The 23,948-nt window shown below is 31.9% G+C and overlaps 1 protein-coding gene across 1 annotated transcript in view; it reads left to right on the forward strand.

The window, feature by feature from the left end:
- The window catches only part of LOC140444605 (diacylglycerol kinase eta), a gene marked incomplete at its 5' end in the record, with an annotated part of 276,793 nt that overhangs the window by 137,082 nt on the left and 115,763 nt on the right, over positions 1–23,948 (forward strand). The window contains one exon of the mRNA XM_072536367.1: positions 5,436–5,632. Coding sequence (XP_072392468.1) covers positions 5,436–5,632 — 197 coding nt within the window. The remainder of the gene's footprint in view (positions 1–5,435; positions 5,633–23,948) is intronic.

The raw sequence follows: 23,948 nt of genomic DNA on the forward strand, positions 1-23,948 counted from the left end.
GTTACTGCAGCGATTGCTTTAAAGCTCATTGCGTTACAACTGTCAGTACCGATTCCTACACATTTCTTCGGATCCAAGTGCAGTTCTTTCAACAAGTTTAATACTATTTTTATAAAGGCTTCTCTTGTCAGGCGTTGTTCTTCCCCTCTTTCTTGGTTTTCTCTAATTATTTTTATGTTCTTATAAGCGCCAATGAACTTGACAAAGTATTCACGAATGTTGTTATTGTATATGTTTCTCAAATGTTAAGAATGCTGTTCCACATGGGATACGTCGGTCTTTTCGTCAAATATTACAGAGTAATAATTATTTGTTCAACTATTTCTTTACCACAACATGTTATCAATTGATTTTGACTGGTGCTGCTAATGTATGTTGCTCGGGAAGATGCTGTGGATAGGTGTTGTTTAATAGTCTCATTTCCCGATGCGATTTTAAACATTAACAATTCTCTGAAATTCCCCTGATTGCCCCTCCACCATTTTCGCCCAGAAGCAGAAGGCCAGCATCAGAGATGGAAAGATGGAAGGGGGACAGCAGACACAGTCGCTCAGTCTGTTGCTTTTTCCAACAGAGCACGGTTGTGTTATATACGCATAGCTTAGGTTTCCTCACACTTTACCTTTTTCAGTACAACCTTTATTACCCTCAAAACTAAAAACATTTTTCTCGTGGCAAGCGGGATATGTGTTTGAAGTTTGAAACTAAAAATATTTGAACTACAAACATTTAAATTTATATTTTCTTAAATTCTCGGGAGCGCCATGGCCCCCATAGCCCCCTCTCTTGATCTGCCATTGTCTTCCAGTGTTAACATACGCAGCAAAAACACTTACTTTAATAAAAACCTCGGCTACCAAACTAAAAGTTACACAGATAAAAATGGAGCGATCCATGTTAGAAATACTGCGAGACAAAATAAAAAATCGAAAAGGTCAAGAGAAGAACCAGGATGACTGACGTCATGGAAAGGATAGCCAGACTAAAACAAAGATGGGCAGGACACATAGCTAAAATAACGGATGTGCAATGGAGAAAGAGCTTGTTGGAATGGAGACCAAGGGAAGATAAGAGAAGTGTAGGTTGACCACTTACACGAAGGGCTGACGATTTAAAAAGACAAAATAAAAACTGGATGAGAGTGGCGCAAGATAGATGGGGTAAAAAACACGAGGAAGAGGCCTATGTTCAGCAGTGGACTTTTGAGGCTGGATAATGATAGAGGTATAATAAATTTTTTAACGTGCAACTGACAATGCCGCAAATATGTACGACATAAAACTAAATTTTAATATAAATCTTAAATTTTAAAATATTATAAATTGTATTTTTTAGTGTAGTGTATTCGCTCCGTGTGTAACCATGGTAGGGGTACCTTGAAACGATGCCAGCGTACCTAGCTGCGGAATATGACAAAATTGGACATATCTTTTTACGCATAAATTTTATCAAAAATTGGTGCAAATATATGTTGCGTATTTAATTATGGTAATGATAGCAAAAATAGTAAATGTAGTTTTTATAGGTTTCCAAAGGTTATACACATATAATTTAGAGAAAATAAGAAGATGGATTTATGCTAATAATATGAAAAAGTAAATATCACAGTTGTTTTTTATTTTTTATTGCTGACGGGTCAGCACTAAAAGTCAGATTGGACTCCAAAATCTTATCATCGAATTTGCAGTGCTCATTTTATCGGCAATAAAAAACTTAAAAATGAATTTAGTCCAAATTATATTCCTTTATTGATGTTTCACATAGTTTCAAGCTAACTGCAGCCTGACTGATGACTTGAGCTTTTATTTCATAACTTTTACTATTATTGTTTTTAATTACATGCTCTTCCACATGACAAACGTGATTTGCCAGTACTAGATTTGTCCCTTTTTTCCGTTTGGGGTTGAAAAGATAAATTAGGATAAATTTTTAGAAACCCAGTTCTTAATACTACATTTAGGCGGTAGGTGTCGCGTCAATCACGCACGGAGCGAATAAAAACACAAATAATGTTCGAAAAATCATTCATATTATTATCGGTACCTCGGAGGTAAAGGGCACTATGTCCATTTTTTTAGTTTTTCAGGAGAGCAGTTTTAAAATTTTTTAAATTTGTAATCAGTAAATACTCCAATGTTTCTTATATTTAACCAAGATTAATATATTACTATTATGGTGTGTATAATCGTTTTTCATTCAATGAAGTGTTATATACCTGAGGTTTACCGTTCATTATTTAAATTTTTTTTAAAAATGTGTAGTTGGACATAGTGTTGTTTACCTTTAACAACTTTTTTAAATAATGTGGCATTGCATGTTAAGGTCTTTACGAAATAAACAATACAAACACATTAAACAGCCTATACTATTATTTTATTAAAGGTAAATATTATAATGTTATAATAATTAAGTAAAATTATAGACGACAAGTTTCAAAATTGTTAAAGATGCTTCATATCATCTTCATCTTCTTGTGGGTAATCGTTTCTGGCTACATCGCTATGTGTTAAATTTTGATAAAACGCATGACAAACTGACGGAACAAAAGGCAGTAGTGCAATTAAGTCATTGTACTTTTGTTTTGTGATTGGTAATGGGATTACTGAGACTTGATTTAATTGTGCTGGAAACGTTACTTGCTGTCTTCGATAAATCATGAAGTCCACTTCATACATATTTTGATTATTGAAATCGGTCTTATAAAAGAACTTTCCAATGTGTTCTTGTTGGACTTGTAGGAAAACACATGTTGACAGTAGAACAGGGTCTTTATTAACATTTTTTTTACTTACAAAAGGAGGATTAGATGACAAATTCTTATCGAACAGCGTTTTGAAGTTTTTGAAATCTGCAAGTTCCTTATTGTGCACTGTGTATTTACCTGTTGTTTGCCTAACTAGTTGTTGCCAGTCCCATGGTGTTAAAATGGCCAAATTGGAGAGTTTCTTTCTTTTTCTTTCGATTAAAGCATGTACAGTGTCTGCTTCCATATGTGTGTGCCCTTTCAGTAAAAACTTTTGAGTGATTGTCTTTATTTGCAGTATCCAAAAATAGCACATTATAATACTTATATTTTTATTTTGTCCATAGCAGTTATCGGTCCAAAGAGTGATGTCCTCTACTTGACTACTTTTGTAGAAACTAATACAATTGTTTGTTAATGGTGAAGGCAAACATTTTTGAAAATCACCAGATAGTACTTTGTATTTTGGTGACTCTTTAGCTATTATAAAGTCCAATTGTTTTAAGTTATACCGAGTTTTAGATTTAATTAGGTGAGCATCATGATCAGACTGTACACTGATTAGTTCATGTGCAGTAAGATTTTTTTTTAATTGAGAGTTGAATGTACTGCATGTATCGCAAATGTCTCTTTCGGGCGGTTTAAACGACAACTTGAAGTCTTTATTAAAAATATCTGCGTACAACCACTTTTTTGCTCTGAGCTTTGGATCTACATGTCTTTCATTGCATTCATCAATGTTATGTACAGTTTATACATCTTTTCTATTGTAAGTTCTGTGTCCAGATAATCTCTCCTACTCCTTTCTCTGGATTAATGACTATCGTATTTTGGGAATGATTTAATATGTTGATGTATACTATTTATGGTTTCTGTAGTAGTTTTATTGATTGGCGTGTGTCTATCTCTTTGATCAGCTTTTGTTAAACCTCCTGGCTTAATTTTTTTCAACATATTTACTACTACTAAATTAGATATACAAAGTGTGTTTACAAGCATAACCTTGCACACCTTCAATAGCTAATTGTTTACTGTAAAATGGTAGTGTAGTGTATTATTTTTAGATTTGGTAGAATTTAGATCTTTTTTTCTTGATCGAAGAGTAGGTTGGATGTCGATACATAAGAAGATAAATTGCTTTTTAAGATCTGAAACGTTTGTCTCAGTCCAGTATGAGTTGAAAATTTTTTGTCTTTCGTATTCTGGTAATCTTTCAGAGCATTTCATGCGACACATGCAAGGAGGCTTTAACATTTTTGCAGGCATGTCTTTGCCTCTTTTACTGAGATATTTTTTCTCACCAGCTATTTTTCGTTTGCAAACATTACAGGCCCAATTTTGTTCATTTACTACACGTTTTTTAACTTTTTGTTTGCACTTAGTTATATTTTGTACCTTTCTTTTAACACTTTTCTCTTAACTCGTCTTCTAAAATAATTTCATAATGTTCATTGAAATTGCCTTCATCACTGCTTAGGGATAAATCGTCCTAAAGAAGATTTTTTTTATTGCCCCACTAATCGCTAATCGTAGAAGTAATAATAGCTTTCTCTTTTACCTTTGTTTTCGCTGGTTTACTTATACGTCTCATATCAATGTCGTCCGATTCTGAGCTTTCACCACTTAGAGGCTCATAGATATTATCAATATCCAAATTTTCATCTCCAAACAAATTATTATTTTCTTATAACGTCCACTTCTTTCTTATAACGAATATATCATATCAAACCAGCTAAAAGAAGGACTTGAATCGTGTTTTATTATAATTTATGAAAATATTTTAATTCAAAAATAATGTTAAAAAATAAAAAATTTAGACATGACTTTAAATTATTATGTTTAATTTCAAATCGAGAGCTGTCATTCGTTTCTCGTAAAGTGTAGCACAAAACTGTATTGAGTTGTGGCATACTAGAGTAAATAAAACACTGGAAAAATTAAAAATTTAATTTGAAATTAATACAAAATGAATAACTTTTACAGTGAACAAGTCTGGAATTTAAATATATGTATTATAATTCGAAACTGCTAAAATAATAGTATTTTGTCATATCTCCATTATTAAAAAATTCTTCAAACATTTTGGACATTAACTCAACCGTCTCTCTGGTTATTAAATTTATTAGATACCGTTTTTTGTTGTTAATAATAAAAATAATATTTATCTAAACACATTTTTGAACGTTATTTTTTTTATTTAGATTTAGTGCAATTCAGTTATCTGTGATGGCAACACTGAATTGTTTCACCAACCACTGTCTCCAGTCTAAACCAGAGATATGTAAGAGAGGCTCTCTTATATATCTCTGGTCTGAACACTGGTTTACATTGGGAAAAAAAAGTGTACCATTTTTATATGACGGGAAGTGTACAAGGGTACATAACACTATGTCCGGATGGTAAATGACGGTGCACACATATAGTAGAGGTAAACAATACCAAGTCCACAGGGTGTTGTTTACCTCTGACTGGAAGTGGACTTGGTGTTTATTAAAAAGTCGGTAACTTGCCGTAAAATTGTCTCTGGACATAGTATGGTTTACCTATGTGTAGAGCCAGAAAAGTTATATTCAAAAGTGCAATAATCTAAATTTCGATAAAAATGGACATAGTGTCCTTTACCTCCGGGGTACACATTTGTAGTGTGTATTCTTACCCTTAAATTGGTTTTAAGTTTTGAATTTCTTTATAGGTGATAACCAGGGTGTCAAATTCCTTCGAAAGTTCAAACAGTTACTTAATCCTGCGCAGGTGTTTGACCTCATATCTACGGGTCCGCGATTGGGCCTTAAACTTTTTAGACACTTCGATCCATTCCGAATTTTAGTTTGTAGTGGAGACGGCTCTGTAGGCTGGGTCCTTTCCGAGATTGATAAGTTAGATATGCATGTAAGTATGATATAATTTTTATATTTTAGTAACTACTACTCCTATGATAATAAATAAACTTCTGAAATAAAAATAAATAAACGATTGAAAGATTTTTTTCAAAATACATAACAAAATACAGTGCATATACAGGGTTGGCCAGTCAACGAGTCCACCTTGAAATTTGGCAATATTCATTGGATTTTGTGAAAATGCTAAAACAGGTCTATTTTTATTTTAAAGATGTCATCTTTTAACGATATAGATATCTGCTATAATCTGTCTACCCAACAGACGGAGTTATCACGTGAATACCATGTGAACTCATGAAATATTATAATCATTCCTACAAACAGTCAAACTAGTCAGAATTCGTGGCAAACAGTTGATCAGTGAGAGAACAATAATACTGTCATTAGTGCTATCCTTCCTACTCGCGCTGGTCGACTATTCGTTCATAGTTTCGGACGGTTTGGCCGCTTGTTCGAAGAAACCTATTGATACCGCCGTGTTCGCATTAAACCAGTGACGTACCAGAAAAATAAAATAAAAAGTTATACAGACAAAAATTGAAATGAACGATTATTTTATAAAAACATACGTTATGTACATCGTAATAAAGAAAACGTAAATTTCAATAGGATTAATTGGGAGCGTTATAAAAGCTTGAGATACCGCTAAAATGTAAGAAACGCAAGCTTGACTGTACGGGAAATATAGGTATATAGCGTTAATTTTAAACAATTTTTAACATTTGAGGTAGAGTGGAAAATACAATTTTAAAATATAACTTTAAAATATAACCTCAATCTGACACTATAACTAAAAAATTTTCAATGCAATACAAAAATAATAGAAGTTCCTTAAAAAGTAAACAATAAAACCTGGAAGTGTCTTTAACAAATGGGGAGAAATAAGAATCAAAATACTATAGGCTATGTGGACATTATATACATGCAAATTTAAATGTGTAGGTGATGGTAGCTTACACCATTTGTACCACATATACGCAACTACGCAACATCGACCATGTTGAGTTCTGATGCTTTTAAGTGTCTTAAGTGCCAGGTCTTACGTGGTAGGTCAAATCCAGGAGGTGTCTCTGTGATGCAAGGTATAACTGTATTTGGTTGAGGTTCCGACCACTCATGGATCCATTTGGTGATCATGTTGAACTCGGTAGCCGTAGCTAATTCTGCGGTTTGTATTGGAGATTTTCTGGAGCGCAGTCGACCTTGGTTTGCATCTTTTATATAGTTATGAATCGGCAGCGCAGTGTTGCTAAGGATCTTGTTATATTCTTTGGTCAGCAGATTGAGTCAGCGAAGGTGTGATGATGTAATATCGCTCAGCATTGGTAGCCAATGGGTTGGTTTAGGTTTGATTCTCCAACTATCATTCTCATGCTGTTATTGAGCTGGATATCAATCTTCTGAACGTAAGTACTGTTGATCCATATTGGTATGCAATATTCAGCTATAAAATAAACAAGAGCTAAGCCTGAAGATGTGAGTCTGGATAACGATGCCTCCATTTTGTGCCGCAGAGCTTCTGAATTATGTTATTTTTGGTTTTTAGTTTTTTAGCAACTGTACTTAAATAAAAGCTTAAAAGCTTACCGTTGTGCCCAAAAACCACGCCTAGGTATTTTGGATGTTTATTGTGGTTGAGTCATGTGTTATCAAAAATACGTTAAGTAGTATTCTGGACTCCAGTTTGCTGTTTAGGTGAAAGTAGGATACTTCAGTTTTAGAGGCATTGGGGCAAAGTCTCCATTTTTGAAAGTAACGTTCCATAATCGCTAGGTCTTCCGTCAGAATCTCTTCAGCTTCTTTTGTGATTTTCTTGTTGTTAATAAAGCCCAGTCATCAGCATAGCCAAACTTAGTTGATGTTGTCGGTATGTCTGCGATATAAAGGCTATAAAGCAATATTGCGAGTACCGAGCCTTGTGGTAGACTATTTTTGAGTTTTCTGGGGGTGCTTATTTCGGATCCCATAATTACTTGAAATACTTTGTCGGTGAGCATATTTTCTATTAGTCTAGCGGTGAATTTGCAAGGCAGAGTACGTAAGAGTCTATAAATCATTCCTACTGGTCAGACTGTGTTGAAAGCTGCAGATCATTGGGCTAATTCTTTTAAACATTACTCTTTTAAGTAGTTTCTAGTATAAGATTTATATTATAAGAAATTGGTCGATAGCTTTTTGGGTGATCAGCTGGTTTATCTGGTTTTAGTATTGCTATGAATTTTGAATGTTTAAATTCCCGTGGGATTCTGAATGCAATTGAGTATGTATTCGTGGTAGATGCCGTCGAAATCTGGGTCTTTTCCTGGTGAAACGTCTTTAAGGGCGATCTCTATTTCTTCACTTGTCAAAGGGCAAGAATGTTCGGTCTCGATTAATTGCGATTTTAAGGAATTTTATTCGCTGTCGGAAGTGGAAGTTTCGGAATCATCGTTAAGATTAATAATTAATGGTGCGACGGTTTTTTTAATATATATTCTTAGGCGTGGAGCCACTAAGCGGCAAAGAGTTAAGTAAGGTTTTATAACTTTAACATAGTTTTTATTCTGTTCGGTTTTATTGTGCAAGATATTTTAGTGTTTAATGTAGTATTTTTTAAGTGTACTGTGTACTGATTGTTCCTTAAAAAAATCTAGGTAGATGTAGAAAAAATTTCATAGTTTTCACGTTGAAATGTGAAGGAGTGATTGATTATAATAGTTCTACCCTGGTAATTTTACTGGAAGTTACTTGGCGCGTCCCTGTTTCTTATAAAATAATTTATACTGCGTGATTACATCCAAAATACTTTTTTGACCAATATCTGTATTAGTATATGTACCTACCTAATTTCTTTACAAAACACAAAAATGTACAATACACAATATAAGTCTTAACATATAAAATAAATACAATTAACACAATAACACAATACAAAGCACAATATTTCTTCAAAATACCTTAACGCACGCCCTTGTATACAATACCGATAACTGACCCATACAACTTCTGCGAAGAAAGTAATTTGAATGTCGATTTTCAACGATCACGTGCAGATCATGCATTTTTATTACTCCGTCTTTTCGGTAGCCAGATAATAATTGTCAACACCCTCCCTTCCAATACCCCAACCCTTAAATTTTAAATAGGTAATATACCATGTGTGACACATTGTTAGACAGGTATTTTGCTAGAGAATTTAAACATCTCAATTTTTTATGTTAACTCTATTCTTGTAAAAAATTATCAGTTTATTGAAAGTGTTACACCTCTTAAACACTATACGTAACGCCTATGTTTTAGTAATTTCCAAACATGTGAAAAATTACATTAAAACTAAATTTGCATAATTACCAGGAAACTTTATTAAATGTAATGTAAATAAAATTGATTAAATTTTAAATTAATAAATTCATAATTCCAAACAGTTTACTCATCAGCTATAACTATTTACTTAAATAGTTAAATGTTCAAAATGATCCACCAACGTCCATACAATTATAAAGTCGCTGTTCGAAATTACCAAGAATATTTTGGAACATTTTAGGCGTTACTACACTACATTCATGCACTATTCGTTATCTTAGTTCTTAAAATGAAGCTGGAATAGTATTATAAATCTTACTTTTTAAATAATCCCATATGAAGAAGCCCAGGTAGCTTATTGGTCGGAAAATCAGATCACCGATTTAACCCTCCTGGAATTCTTTTCTTAAACTTCTTCCTGCAACTGCTTCCTTATTTAAAAAGCAAGATTTATAATACCATTCCAGCTTCATTGGAAGAGCTAATATAACAAATAGTGCAGGAATTTATAAGGGCATTTTAGTATTAATTCTTTTTGACATGTATTTGCAGCAATTTTTATTAACAAAACTAATTTTATTTGGTGAGTTAACAAAAAATGTTTTTCTTTATAGTTCAACTTTGTAAGATATTTTGTCTTTTTTAGCAGCTCTTGATAAGAATTGTAAACACAATTGAAAGCTTGAGATATTAAATAGTTAACCAATAGCCCCTTTTATTGACTCCAACCCATCAAAAACATTTATATATTTTTTCCCAACGAGTCACAAGTACTTCTTTTTTCTTACTCGTATATATATATATATATATATATATATATATATATATATATATATATATATATATATATATATATATATGTATATATATATATAATAGCGCAACAGCTCCAGTGAGAATGTACTATGCCGACACAAACACACTTTTTTGGAGAAAGATATTATTCAAGGATATCCATATCTCCTAAATTATTTACCACTTTATTGCAGAGTGTTATGAAAAACAATAATTAATAAAGTCAACATATATGGGAAGTTGCTGAACAACTTGAGGTATCCAGACGACATAATCTCTATTGCACACCAGGTAAATCATATCTGCCAACTTCTTCAAAACCTTCAGAGCTTTTGTAAACGAGTTGGCCTTAAAATTAACTTTTCTAAAACACAATACATAACCAACCTTGTACTTGGCAAAATCATTTTAACTAATGGCACGCAAATTAAAAGAGTATTTACCTATAAGTATCTGACAGACGACGCACAGACGCTTTTGAAATGGGGACATGGAGACCACTGCTTCAAATTCCATGGACAGCTCGACGTATTATAAACATCTCGGTTCTAAATGAAATTAAACTCAATTAGCGTCTCTCTAGTACTGTTTACTCTAGAATTCTAAAGTTCTTTAGTCATGTACATCGAAATGATCGTACAACGGAGTAGTTGGTGGTCCAAAGAAGGTCTCAGAGTTAATGCCAACGCAACAGGTTCACATAGCGATGGGCAGACATCACGAAAAAGCTTCTCAACCAACGGAGAAGTATCATTGATCAGACTACCCGAGCTGCTGAAGCTTAATAATGAACCACAACACATCGGTCAAGATGTTAATGACTATGATGATTATAAGTATCTGGGTCCAGAGAAGAAATTGGGAAAAAATAATCAAATAAAATAGTAAACAAGAGAATAAAACTAACATGGCAGCTTACGGAAAACGTAGGTAAGTCTTTAGATCAGATATTCCGATTTGATTAAGAAGAAAGATCTTCGATCAATGTATACTTTCAGTTCCAACGTATGGAGTAGAAACATTTACTCTTGTCAGAAAAGTAATCAATAAGATACATGTAGCAAAGAAAACAATGAAGAACTCAATGTTAAATCTATTCCTCAGAAATAGTAATCTTTCGTAATCTACCTCGTAATCGAGGACGTCCTCAACAAGGTAGTCGGACGACATCAAACGCATTCAGCATAACTGAATTTTAGGTGCTCAAGATTGGATGCAATGGAATTATTTACGGGAGACCTATGATGTTAATCATAGTGAGATAAAGATGGCTCTAGAAGACAACTAATAGCTTAGAATGCTAATGGTCTACAGCACCATAGTTCTATAGTCGCAGTAACATATATCGTAAAACATCTTAAATGCTATAAAGCAAAACAATACATACCATAAAGACATTTCAATAAACACGAAACAAATGCAATATAACCTGTTAATATATATATATATATATTGTAAATTACAAACTATTAAAATTATAATTTGAAAAATTAAGTTTACTTATGAACTGATATAAAGTCTTGGTGAAAAATTTATCTTTTGTGGAGATTTTAACTTAAAGCACACCTACTGAGGCTTCAGGCTGATCAACACCAAGCGTCTGAACTATATTTGGCAGCCAGGAAACATAACTGTTTTACTCGACAGGCGACTTGATTTCTATATTGTTACAAAATTATAATAAAATAAAAGAAGGGAAAGATATGGTATCAGATCACTCCTCGGTAATAATGACGATATAATTAGGAAAAAAGAAAATCCTACACTATTTAACAAAAATACGGATTGGATAGGCTTCGCACATGTTTTATAAAATAGAATATAACTGAGCGTCAGCTTGACAACAGTTAAACTTAGATATACAAAAGGAATGCATGTACTAGAATATGGCATTGATACTCATCACATAGTTATAGACTACAAAGCAGCCTATGACTCTGTGAATAGAAGAGAAATGTTCAAAGCAATGAAAGAACTAGGAATACCACATCAGTTCGTAAATTTAACAAAATTAACTTTTGAAAATTGAATGTAGAGTACGAATTCAGGGGGAACTGTCTAAACCTTCTAAAACAAATAACGGGCTGGAAGGAAGTGTGTGGGCACACTACGACAATTAAAAAAACAACGAAAGATAATAATAACTCAACTAAGATAAGAAGTATGGTTGCTGAAAAAAGACGTAGACGCTTCCCACAAATCAAAAAATTATTCTAAAAATATAAATTAAATAAATTATTCCGGTTTGTTACTTGGTAATAAAGAATGTTTTCTAATTTAATGTTTTCTGCCTCATGCATAATAAAAATTCAGATACATATTAAAGTAGAGCACTTAAAAATTATATTGTCGATATTTTTGAGGAGCATTATCCTATCCTACTTATGTAAACTTAATAATCTGCCGAAGATAATTTGTATCACAAGGAATTTTTTACTTTGTGATATTTTTTTGATATTATTTTATACTTTTTACGTGTTTGTTTTATACGGACTACAGTCTGTCCCAAACCCTTCTTTCAGTGCGTCACTAATTTTGACGTCATATAGGATTTTAAGAATGTCGAGAATTATTGCTTGACATTTTAGTTAAATTTGACAGTTGCAGGATGGTAATCTGTCTTTTTCTAATTGAAAATAATTTAATAATTTTAATATTAGTCTTTGTTCTTTTTCGATATATCTCGGCATATTTAAAATATTTTTATGACAATAAATACAAAATTAAATTTTCACTGTAAAATGTCTGATAATACTAACCTGTAATGACAATTATCATTTTATCAGTTGACATTGTGAGTCAAGTACTGTCACGATCGAGACAATCTGCGTCAAATTATATTTATGCGCATCATTGATTGGATATCTATTTAGCGTATTCTAAACTCCAACCAATTATACATCAGCAACTAGAATTAGCTTTACGATAAATAATTTTCTAAGTTCTATGTATAATAATCACAGACTCACGTTTTTTTCGGTCACTTCTAGCTTAATGTGTTAGAGAGAATTCGATCAACTATGACGCACTGAAAGAAGGGTTTGGGACGAACTATATACAGCTGGGCATTCACGTTCCGACTTACGGTCCCACTTAGTAGGACTACTAGTTGGATATTTGTCTCCACTCACGCTGCGACTTGCTATCGAGTAAACACTACGCAAAATATAATTAGCAGGAAGAAAAAGGCAGCATTGTGCTTGTTATCTTTTGTTATCCGTTGATGAAGAATTTATTTATTGATCGTGTGAACTATTGTGACACGAAATTGCTCAATGTCATTGATGAGAATGATTACAAAAACTACCTCAGAATGGAAAACTTTAATTTTTCTCTGTTGCTGGAAAAAAATGGTCTACTCATTTCCAAAAAAGATACCGCCATGCGTGAATCTGTCAGTACTGAACAACGGATTATAGCAACTTTACGTTTTCTGGCCACTGGAAGGTCATTAGAGGATCTGAAGTTCCGTTGTAAAATATCTCCACAACTATTGCGAAAGGTGATACCAGAAACTATAATAATTTTCTATTATTTATTTGCGAACTAGGGGTCTTTGCTCATCGATAACGGACAGACAGCACCAATAAAATTGAGATTTTGTTTGGAGCTGATATTGTAAGCAAATTGTATACAGGGAGGAAATATCAGTTACAAAGTGATCTTGTAGTAAATTTACTATTTTAATTGGGAATAAGCCACAATATGAGTTAGAAATTAAATGTATTTGACGTTTGGACTTCCACTTCGGAAATCGTTATCAAAATATTCCAAAGTTGAAGTGGACGCGTCAAATCAATTTAATTTTTAACTAATATTCAGGCTTATTTTCAATTAAAATAGTAAATTTTCATAAGAAGCTACAAGAAAATAACTTCAGAAGAATATAAAGAAACCGTTACTTCGAATTTCAGTACAACTATGATTTAATTTTCATTGTTTGTTGATAATTCTTCTGTAGCCAATCCGGAGTGTTGGAAATTGTACCTGTGTGGGAGTGTCCGAAATAGATCTACAGAAAGGAAAATGATTTGCCCTAACAAAAAGTAGATGAGGATGAAGAATCGTGTATTTTATTAGGGGTAATTTTTGTGCAATTGAAAGTTTATTTTCTATTAAACATTTGCGAACTAGGAATCTTTGTGTAAAGTAATTTATAAAAATCTCATACGTAACAGGTACCGAAGGCCAAATGACTGAGGAAATTTTCAATCCGACCTGTGATCCGACTTCCAACTTCACCATTCACGCTCCCACTTCATCGCCAGTCGGAAGTCGGACCTTCAAGTCATCCGTCTAGATGTTCCGACTCGTACCACTACCACTAGTTGTCCAACTAATCCAACCAGCCCCCTCACGGTCCGATTTTAGATCAAACTGCGGAAGTTGGACCACTAGTGGGACTAAAAATCGGAACGTGAATGGCCTGTTTATGCTTAAAAAGAGACGTTTTTAGTTTGCTTTTTTTGTGAACATATTTAGGCGATTTTATATTTCTATTAAATCAATGTTGTTTGATAATTGATTTTAAAGCTCCAGTATTCTTTTTCTCTAAAGTCTGTTTTTTTCACTCACTTTTTTAGCTTTATTCTCTGTTCTAACAAAAATATCTGCACTAGATAGTTACTCTGCTTTACTATAGTCGGTTTGCTATATTTACGCGGGTTTCGGATTAACAAAATTATGCTAATGACTCATTGATAACAAGTTGCAGTAAACGACTTCCCAGAAAATTAGGTAAAAACTGCATTGATGGTCATATTTTAAAATACATTAAAATAACATTAGGGTAGGTATAAATTTGTTACAATATTGCAGTTGAATTGATTCTTTGCCAGTGTTGACATTGTATGTTTGGTGGAAATATTTAAAAATGCCTAGAAGTGTGTTAGATGTAGATAGTCTAATTTGTAGTGTACATAAGTATTTTACGGATGAAAAAGAAAATGGCGGTCCTTTAAAATCGGTAATGTCTGTTCAACAACGCGTATGTGATGCTCTAGGAATTAGTGAAACCAAACTAAGAGGAGTATTACAAAATCGCAATAATGAACGGCCGAAAAAAGATCACCGAAAAACTCGCCTATCATTGAAAACGAAAGATATTCCAGATCGAAAAAAATTTAAAATTCGTGATACCATTTATCGAATGCGAGCCAACAAGGAACATGTGACCTTAAATACAATTCTCTCTGAATTGAAAGATAGAAAATTTGACGAAATTGGCAGAACAAGTCTATGGCAAGTGATACATAATTTGGGTTTCAAATTTCAAAAGGAGGATAACAGAAAAGCCCTTTGTGAAAGAAATTCTGTTGTGCATAAAAGAATTAACTTTCTAAGAAAATATTCTAAATTAAAAGCAAAAAGGGCAAATTTTCTATATTTAGATGAAACATGGATATGTTCTAGGGGTGCAACCAAGAGAATATGGCAAGATGATAACGTAAAGTCTATCAAACATACTGATGGAGAAGGGAAGCGACACATAATTTTACATGCAGGAGGGAAATCAGGTTTTATAGAAGGTGCTGATTTAATATTTTCATCTAAATCAAAATCAAGTGACTATCACGATAATATGAACACAGAAATGTTTGTAAAATGGTTACATGAAAAACTTCTCCCAGGTTTAAGTGAGCCCAGCGTAATTATTTTAGACAATGCACCTTACCATTCTGAAGTATTAAACAAAAGTCCAACTCTTGGACTGTTAATAAAATTAAAGAATGGTTGACAAAGGAACATATACCATTTACACAACATATTTTAAAATCGGAATTATTACGCTTGGCAAATATCCACGCAAAACCAAAAACCTTTGTTGTGGATCAGATTATTGAAAGTTACGGTCATCAAGTTTTACGTCTGCCACCGTATCATTGCCAGTTTAATCCCATCGAATATATATGGGGAATAGCAAAACAATATTATGACAACCATATTGGGCCTAACGGTTATAGCGACGACGAAGTTCGGGAAATTTGGCGAAAGGCACTTTCAATTGTAACTCCAGAAGTGTGGTGCAACTGTATATTCAAGTGCGAGAAACTAATAGAAGATTGGTGGACTCGTAAAAATAAAATAAACGAAATAAGTCCAATCATAATAACAATTAATGGTGATGACAGTGATGATGATGACGATTATGATATTTTTGATGATAATGACTGAATTTCATTTTTGTTGGCAAGTTAAATTTTTTTATTTTTCATTAGAAATTTTCTCCATGGAACAAATATGCATAGGCCATATTTTCTGTGTGAAGTGTAATATAAAATTATTATTAGGTTTATATTAGCCACATTAGACTCCATTAATGAAGTAATTCTCCTTATTATACTGTCAATTATATAAAAGATTTTCCATTATTATTTAATTAAAAAAAGTTATGGATTATTTTTCATTTCATTTGACCAGTTGATATTTCCCCAAAGAGCAGGTAATTAAAACTGGGTACTTACAATAAAATTTTTAATCCGAAACCCGCGTAAATATAGCGAACCGACTATATTTATTTTCATGTAGGTAATTTATTTATTTAATCGCAATTTTTGTTATAAAGTAAATCAATGATAACATCTGTCATTTCCCCGTTGTATGCCAATAGTAGAAATTTTAATTATGTAAATAAACGTGTCTGTTATTATTTAACATATTAAATATGATAAAAACATATGCATTATTTGTGTAAACAGGCAATATCTAAAATGTATTGAAATTGAAACAAAGTAATATTGCAAATTACTAATCAGATTTATAATCATTGCAATAATTTATTAAAATAGTTCATTTGGTTGAATTTATGTATACTATATAATACTGGAATATCTCATCATTAAACAACAGAAATTTTGCCATTGATTTGTCTTACGTGGACACTTGTAACAGTGGTATTATTCTGAAGCAATTTTCTTGTGACATCTTATTACAATTTACTATTTTTATTGAGAATAAGCCCCAAATTTTATTTAAAATAATATATTTTGATGTTTCGTAACGATTTTGAAATCGTTCACAAAATATAAAACATTATTAAATTACACAAGGAAACTAAATTCCTGTAGTTGGCTGTATGTCATGTATCACAAAAAGTTATTTAAAAATTCCTTTATAAAAGGTACTGTCATGAGACTAAATAGCTCATGGAAGTAAAGTCCTGACAGGACTGACATACAACAGTCAGTCTTAAACATTATTACATGGCGCATTCAGTAGGATCTTTTACTTCTAGATATTTAACCGATTGTGAAACCAGATTGAAAAGGAACTAAATGCAATTCTACTTTCTTGTACTAATTTTCATAATTATATTCATGGTAGAGAAGTTTAGGTTTTCACAGATCATAAGCCATTGATTTAGATAATGAAAAAATGCATAGCAGAAGTATACTCTTTTAGACTACAACGTATAAAGGTAAAATTATTAAAATATGACTTAACTGTAGAATATAAGCCAGGCAAGGAAATGCTAATAGCTGATTTGTTGTCTCGAAATTTTTTGAAGGAAAAGGTATAGGATGATACTTTTGTAACGAAAATAGTGTATTCATTAAATATAAGAGAAGAAAGAAGAGAGGAATTTATAGCTGAAACTAAAGAGGATTGGAAACTTAGAAACAAATGATTAGAGACTATTAGAGACTACATAGTGAAAGATTATTTTAATATTAGTCATGACGTTTACTCATTTAATGATTTGATATTTTATAAGGACAGAGTTATAGTTCCGGATTCTTTGCGGCATGGAATGTTAAAGTTGATTCATGAAACACACTTTGGGGTTACAAAAACACAGCAAAGAGCAAGTCCGTTGTTGTTCTGGACAAATATGAATAAGGACATAGATTTGGTTAGAAATTGTGTTGATTGTGAGATATATCAGAGATATAATATTAAAGAGCCGTTAATACTAAGAGAAATTCCAGAAGAGCCATTTCAAATACTAGCAGCTGATATTTGTGAATTTGAAGGAGTATCTTATTTAATCGTAACAAATTATCTCAAAAAGTGGATTGAAATTGTTCCGTTGCAGTCCAAAACATCTCAGTCAATAATAAATTCGTATTAGACTATGTTTGCCACTCACAGGATTCCTTTGGAATTCGTATCTATTAATATGCCTTTTGGCTCTAAGGAATGTCCTTATAATGTCTGCCTTAATCTGAGCCTTCTAAAAATTGCAAGGCAAAGCAGACGTTGATAAAGATGTTAATAAAGACATGGGGAATCTAAAATTTGCATTTTACGACATGTCTCCTCAACTAAGCAGAAATCATTGAAATCTGAATTGTGTTTCGAAACTATTTTACGGATTTATTATCAGATGTCGCTATTGCGTCTATTTCGAAGCCATTTTAGTGTTGCCTCTTAAAGACAGAAAAGATTTATTTTTCACGTTGATAACGCCTATGAATATCTGTTCTGATGAGCCCTATTAGGGCGAAGTACGTATAAACAGATACATAGACGCTTTGTACGTGAAATCAAATCTTGACTGTCTTTTTCATTGTATTCGGATCTACTCTGTATGAGTACAAGAAACCAATTCGCTAATGATTTCTGCTTAGTTGAGGAGACATGTCGTGGAATGCAAATTTTAGATTCCCCATGTCTCTATTAACATCTTTATCAACGTCTGCTTTGCCTTGCAATTTTTAGAAGGCTCAGATTAAGGCAGAAATCTGAATTGTGTTTCAAAACTATTTTACGGATTTATTATCAGATGTTGCTATTGCGTCCATTTCGAAGCCATTTTAGTGTTGCTTCTTAAAGACAGAAAATATTTATTTTTCACGTTAAGAACGACTATGAATAGATGTTCTGATTAGCCCTATTAGGGCGAAATACGTATAAGCAGATACATAGACGTTTTGTACGTGAAATCAAATCTTGACTGTCTTTTTCATTTTAATGAGAAGTATTTATTAGCTATTATACGGTAAGATGAGACGTTGTAGAGTATATTTGGGTGTTAGTTAAATTGTATAAAATTAAACTTTTATTGGATATAAATAATTTGATTTGATTAAGGTTCACAGGGTATGTAATTATATGTGAAACATTATGTAGTTATTTGTAATTATGAAATCAGGTTAATAGTACGTGTGGATGAAACCAAGTCCCTTTATGTTGAAAAATAACATTATAAATAAACTGTTTAAATACATTTACATTTATTATTAGCCAAGTATATCAAATGTTCCTATATTACACGGCCTGGATTTGTTAATAGAGAGAACAATAATGACTGGGCTATATTTAGTTCGTCATTCATTGATATTAAATTAGTTGGAAAGGGGTGTTTGAAAGGGCGAAAATTAGATTTTAGATACTCATATAAAGTGCTAAATGGTGTTCATCAGTTCATCACCAATCTCCATTATTTTACGCCCCAGTAGATTCGCTAAGATTAGACATTTATTGTCAACATGACTTATACTTTATGTTTATATCAACTTGATTTTACAACACTTTGAATGAGTGAAATGTTTTCTATTGTCAAAAATGTTCTGGTTTTGAAAGAAGAAAACTGCTTGTTGTTAATCAGTTTAAAAATTTGATACAATACAAACACAAATTTTGATACAAATATTCAAATAATTTAAAAGTATGTTACATATATAAATGTACCTACACATATATAACAAACAATATCACATGTATTTTCAGAATATGAATATTAGGAAACACAAAAACTAATACATTATAAAATACATCAAATTCAATCATTTAAACAAAGAGTTATTGAAACTGATATAGATTTTACTAATAACTAGATTTGGTATTTTTCGATAAAATTAATTGAACATAGATAAATAATATAATATTAGAAATAGATAGGCAACTCAATGTATAAATTTCGTTCATTAGGACCCCTTGCGACTGGGGTCATTACTAATCATCTTTTGGCGGGAAATTCAAATAGACACCCCTACATACATACCCTTTAGCGCCTCTTGCGGGCTATTTCGTTACTAATTAAAATTTACTTGAAATATATATATATATATATATATATATATATATATATATATATATATATATATATCTTTAAGGAATATGACCGTTTAATTTAATATAACAAATGTGCACTCGTAAGTGAAAGGGATATTTTCGGTCAATTTGGAGATTAAAAAAGAAAAGAGTTGTGCTACTTTATCTTTTTTATTGAATACGTTTCGCCCACTGTTCAATGGGCATCGTCAGTTCATCTAAAAAAATGGTATTAGCGATACATCTAATATAAAAAACAATAAGTAAACGATCTTACCTTTAAAAGATCTGTAGCATTAACTTAATGCTACAGATCTTTTAAAGGTAAGATCGTTTACTTATTGTTTTTTATATTAGATGTATCGCTAATACCATTCTTTTAGATGAACTGACGATGCCCATTGAACAGTGGGCGAAACGTATTCAATAAAAAAGATAAAGTAGCACAACTCTTTTCTTTTTTAATCTCCAAATTGACCGAAAATATCCCTTTCACTTACGAGTGCACATTTGTTATATATATATATATATATATATATATATATATATAAAATGCACAATTTTTTCAAGATATAGGTATATTTATTTGTTGTTTAAGATAAAACAGTTATAAACTAATTACATAATATTTATTACACTGATATTTTCAGAAACAAATGTTAAATACTATTATTGTCTGCTTCCTGACAACTTACTATTACCAAAATAATGTGTACACAACGGAACGATACAATAATTCACCATGTTTAGTTTTTTTTTAATAGCACAACACAAAAATTATTTGCTACAATAGGTAACTAAAACTAAACTTTAAAAACTAAGTAATCAACTTAAATTAAAATTACTAAGAATAAATGCAAACGAAAGTTAAGAATAATAAAATAAAATTGAAAGCTTGTAAACAAACAATTCTGCATACTATTTATCTACGCAATTCTGCCCTTACTTTTGACAGAATTGATATTGCGGAATAAGCTTCGTTTGATTATGTTGATTATTATACATTAGTTGATCCTATTGTGTATACAAGAGTCTCTCAATAAACTACCGAAGTACACAGGGTCACACTTCAGAAAGTTTGTTATTTAATATATTTCATTGGTAGCTGTGTAATACACGATTATACAAATTTATTAAATTATTTCATATGGTATTTTCAGGTTGTTCAAGTGAATATACTTGATAATTAAACAATTTTTAACATGAAGAAAGTAGTTTTTTTGTTCTACGTGAATAATTGTAGTATATGGATCTAAATTCAGAAAGGTACTTTCCTTCACACTTTTTACAGGCTTAGGACTGTCAGCAAAAAACTGGCGTCTTTAAAAGTTTTTGCTCTTCCTAATCGGATATCGTTAAAAATGTACAGTAATAATAGTTCTATTTACAGTATATACATACAAACGAATACATAATGTACAAAAAATAGTTAATATTTACAAAAAAAATACCCAAAATAACCAAAATATATTTATGAATTCCTAAATACCTAATTCTCTTTCGCTGTCGCTCTCCTCTTCAAGATTAATAACAATTGGTTTAATTATGTGATTAAAAGTAACATGAATTTTCTACGTTCATTACATGTCGTACTGAATTTTTCCAACTTTTTCCGGAGATATTATCAACACATTTCCTTATTAATTCGACTACACTACCACTTAAAGGCGGAGAAACATTTTGTGACCTAACATTTGACTTTAGTTGATGCCACATATGCTCTATGGGATTAAATAAACAATAGTAGGGCGGAAGCCGTAACACTGTAGGTCCTATGTCCTCGGGCAATGCGTCACAAACATATACTTTTTTAATAGAAAATGATTTTAACACTTCTAACAGTTCATTGTTTAAATTACTTTCTTCAAAATATATATCGTTTTCTAACAGGTAGTTTTGAATTTCAATTTTCGTGTTATTTGCACTTGAAAACTTATGTAATTGACGACTGTGGTAACTTGCATTGTCCATTACTATCACACCAGTTTGAGAAAGGTTAGGTATAAGACAATTTTTAAACCATTGCTCAAAAAGCTCTGCCATTGTATCCTCATGGTAGTCCACGCAGGAGTCTTTAATGTTTTTTGCAGAAAGCCATAAGGCATTTGGGACCCAACCATCTTCTGATCCTGCATGTAAAATTGTTATTATTTTCCCTTTGTTTGATGGAGCTTTTGTTTGACACTTTTTGGAAGAATCGGACCATCCTTTGGATGGTGTTTCATGAGTGTCAAACCATGTCTCGTCCAGATAAATTATTGGTCGATCTTCTGTACGGTACTTTCTTATGGAAGTTATATATTCAGTACGCCACTTTTGTAAACGATGGGACTCCATAAGCACTTGCCTTTTGTCAATTGTACGATATCTGAAGCCCATTTTAGATAAAATCCTCCAAAGACTAATGCGGCTACAGTTTATTTGTGTATCATCATTAGTAAGCCGTTGTTTTAAAGCATCTAATGTAGGTATCCGTTGCTCTTCGTACATTGTGTAAATTTTTCGTCTTATTAAGTCCTTATCACTTTCGTCAATACATTTGGTAGAACCGTCATCCTTACGCTTCCTTCTTGACTTAATGGGATTTGATGTAATTCTTCTCACTGTGGTTAGAGGTATTTTCTTTAAATCAGATATTTCACTGGCAACAGTTTTAGCAGTAAGTCCTCTTGTAAGTAAAGAACTATATATTGTTTTTACGATTTTTCTAGCGTCAGCGGATAAATGCTTTTTCTTTGCTGGAACACTGGAAGAAGCATAATCAATGTTTTTCTACGGACGCCACATAATGCTGTTTTATAGGTATAAATAGGTATAACACTGGTAACACTTGTAATAATTTTAATTAAGTGAAACAAAATGTATATTTAAAAATTTCTTATCGGTTTTATATACTTTTACAAATTATACAGAATAGAAGGAACCTATATAATTATTCCAGAAAATACTTAACGATCAACAAATTTATTGTGGTCATTAAAAGATCATCCATTGATAGTGAAACTCACTGTTAAAATGTTTACAACTTTATGAAACAAAATGTATTCTAATCGTTTTTATAATATTATACAAACAAGATAACGACACTCCACAGTAGCTTCAATTTTACCTGAATACTTACCTGCTTAACTAATGTTGACTAAGCTGGGGTACTTGCGGTTGGGTTTTATTGCAATCGTTAAGCACTCAACCATTTTTCGTGAAATAAACTATAAATGATTGGTTAAAGTGTTTATGAGGTTAAAGGGGTTAAAGTGATGGGGGAATGATCCAAGGTCATTCATATAAGTTTTTGGGGCATGTTAATGAACGTGAAATTAAATAAATAGTACAGCCACTACTTTATTAATCGCAAAACTTCGCATTAAATTTAAGGTTAAAATATGGATTTACATAATGATACATTACGAAACCAAAGTTTGAAGTGGTATATTACGTAATAGTCGTAAAAGGTTGCGCTATTATGTAATTTTCTTTGAATATATAATATAATTACAGCTTGAGTTATGCACTAACCTTAGAAATTAAATAGTAATGCAATGGAATATTCTTCGACATAAGGAAAACCTACGATACAGTCTGCAAGTATTAAATGGTAAAAATACTTAGCGATTGGCCAATACGAGGTAGCATATTGAAGTATATCTCAAAATATATAACAGAAAATTTCAAATACGGGTCGATGGTATTTATTCTCAAAAAAAATGTCAGAAAATGGCATAACACAATTATAAAACAGTATAACTTGGTTTTTGGTAGCAATAAACTTAATTACCTTTAAAATTAAAAACTCTTGAATACGTAGACGAAACCAGATTTTTCGGTACGATTTTTGACAAAAACTAATATGAAAAGCGCATATTCAGTGAAGAGATCTTGTCAACAAGGAATAATCTACTGCCGTCACTTGCTTAAGGAAATTGGAGCGCTGACTATTCAAATCTAATACTCATTTACAAATCTTTACTCAGATCAAAACTTGATTATGGATCCATTGTTTATAACTCTTTGAATAAAACTCTTTTAAAATCACTTGATGTAATCCAAAATTTAGCCTCCGCATCTGTTTACTCGTATCACTTCTAATGCAGTGAATTTTTAACCTTGTGAAACGTATCTAGGGTAGAGGTACCGGTTGCGGCCAATGCACCAGTTGTCGCCATCCGTCGAAACGACATCTCAAAACGAGAAATTTAAATACTTGTATATATATATATATATATATATATATA

The sequence above is a fragment of the Diabrotica undecimpunctata genome, chromosome 6, assembly GCF_040954645.1.
Source record: "Diabrotica undecimpunctata isolate CICGRU chromosome 6, icDiaUnde3, whole genome shotgun sequence".
NCBI lineage: Eukaryota > Metazoa > Arthropoda > Insecta > Coleoptera > Chrysomelidae > Diabrotica > Diabrotica undecimpunctata.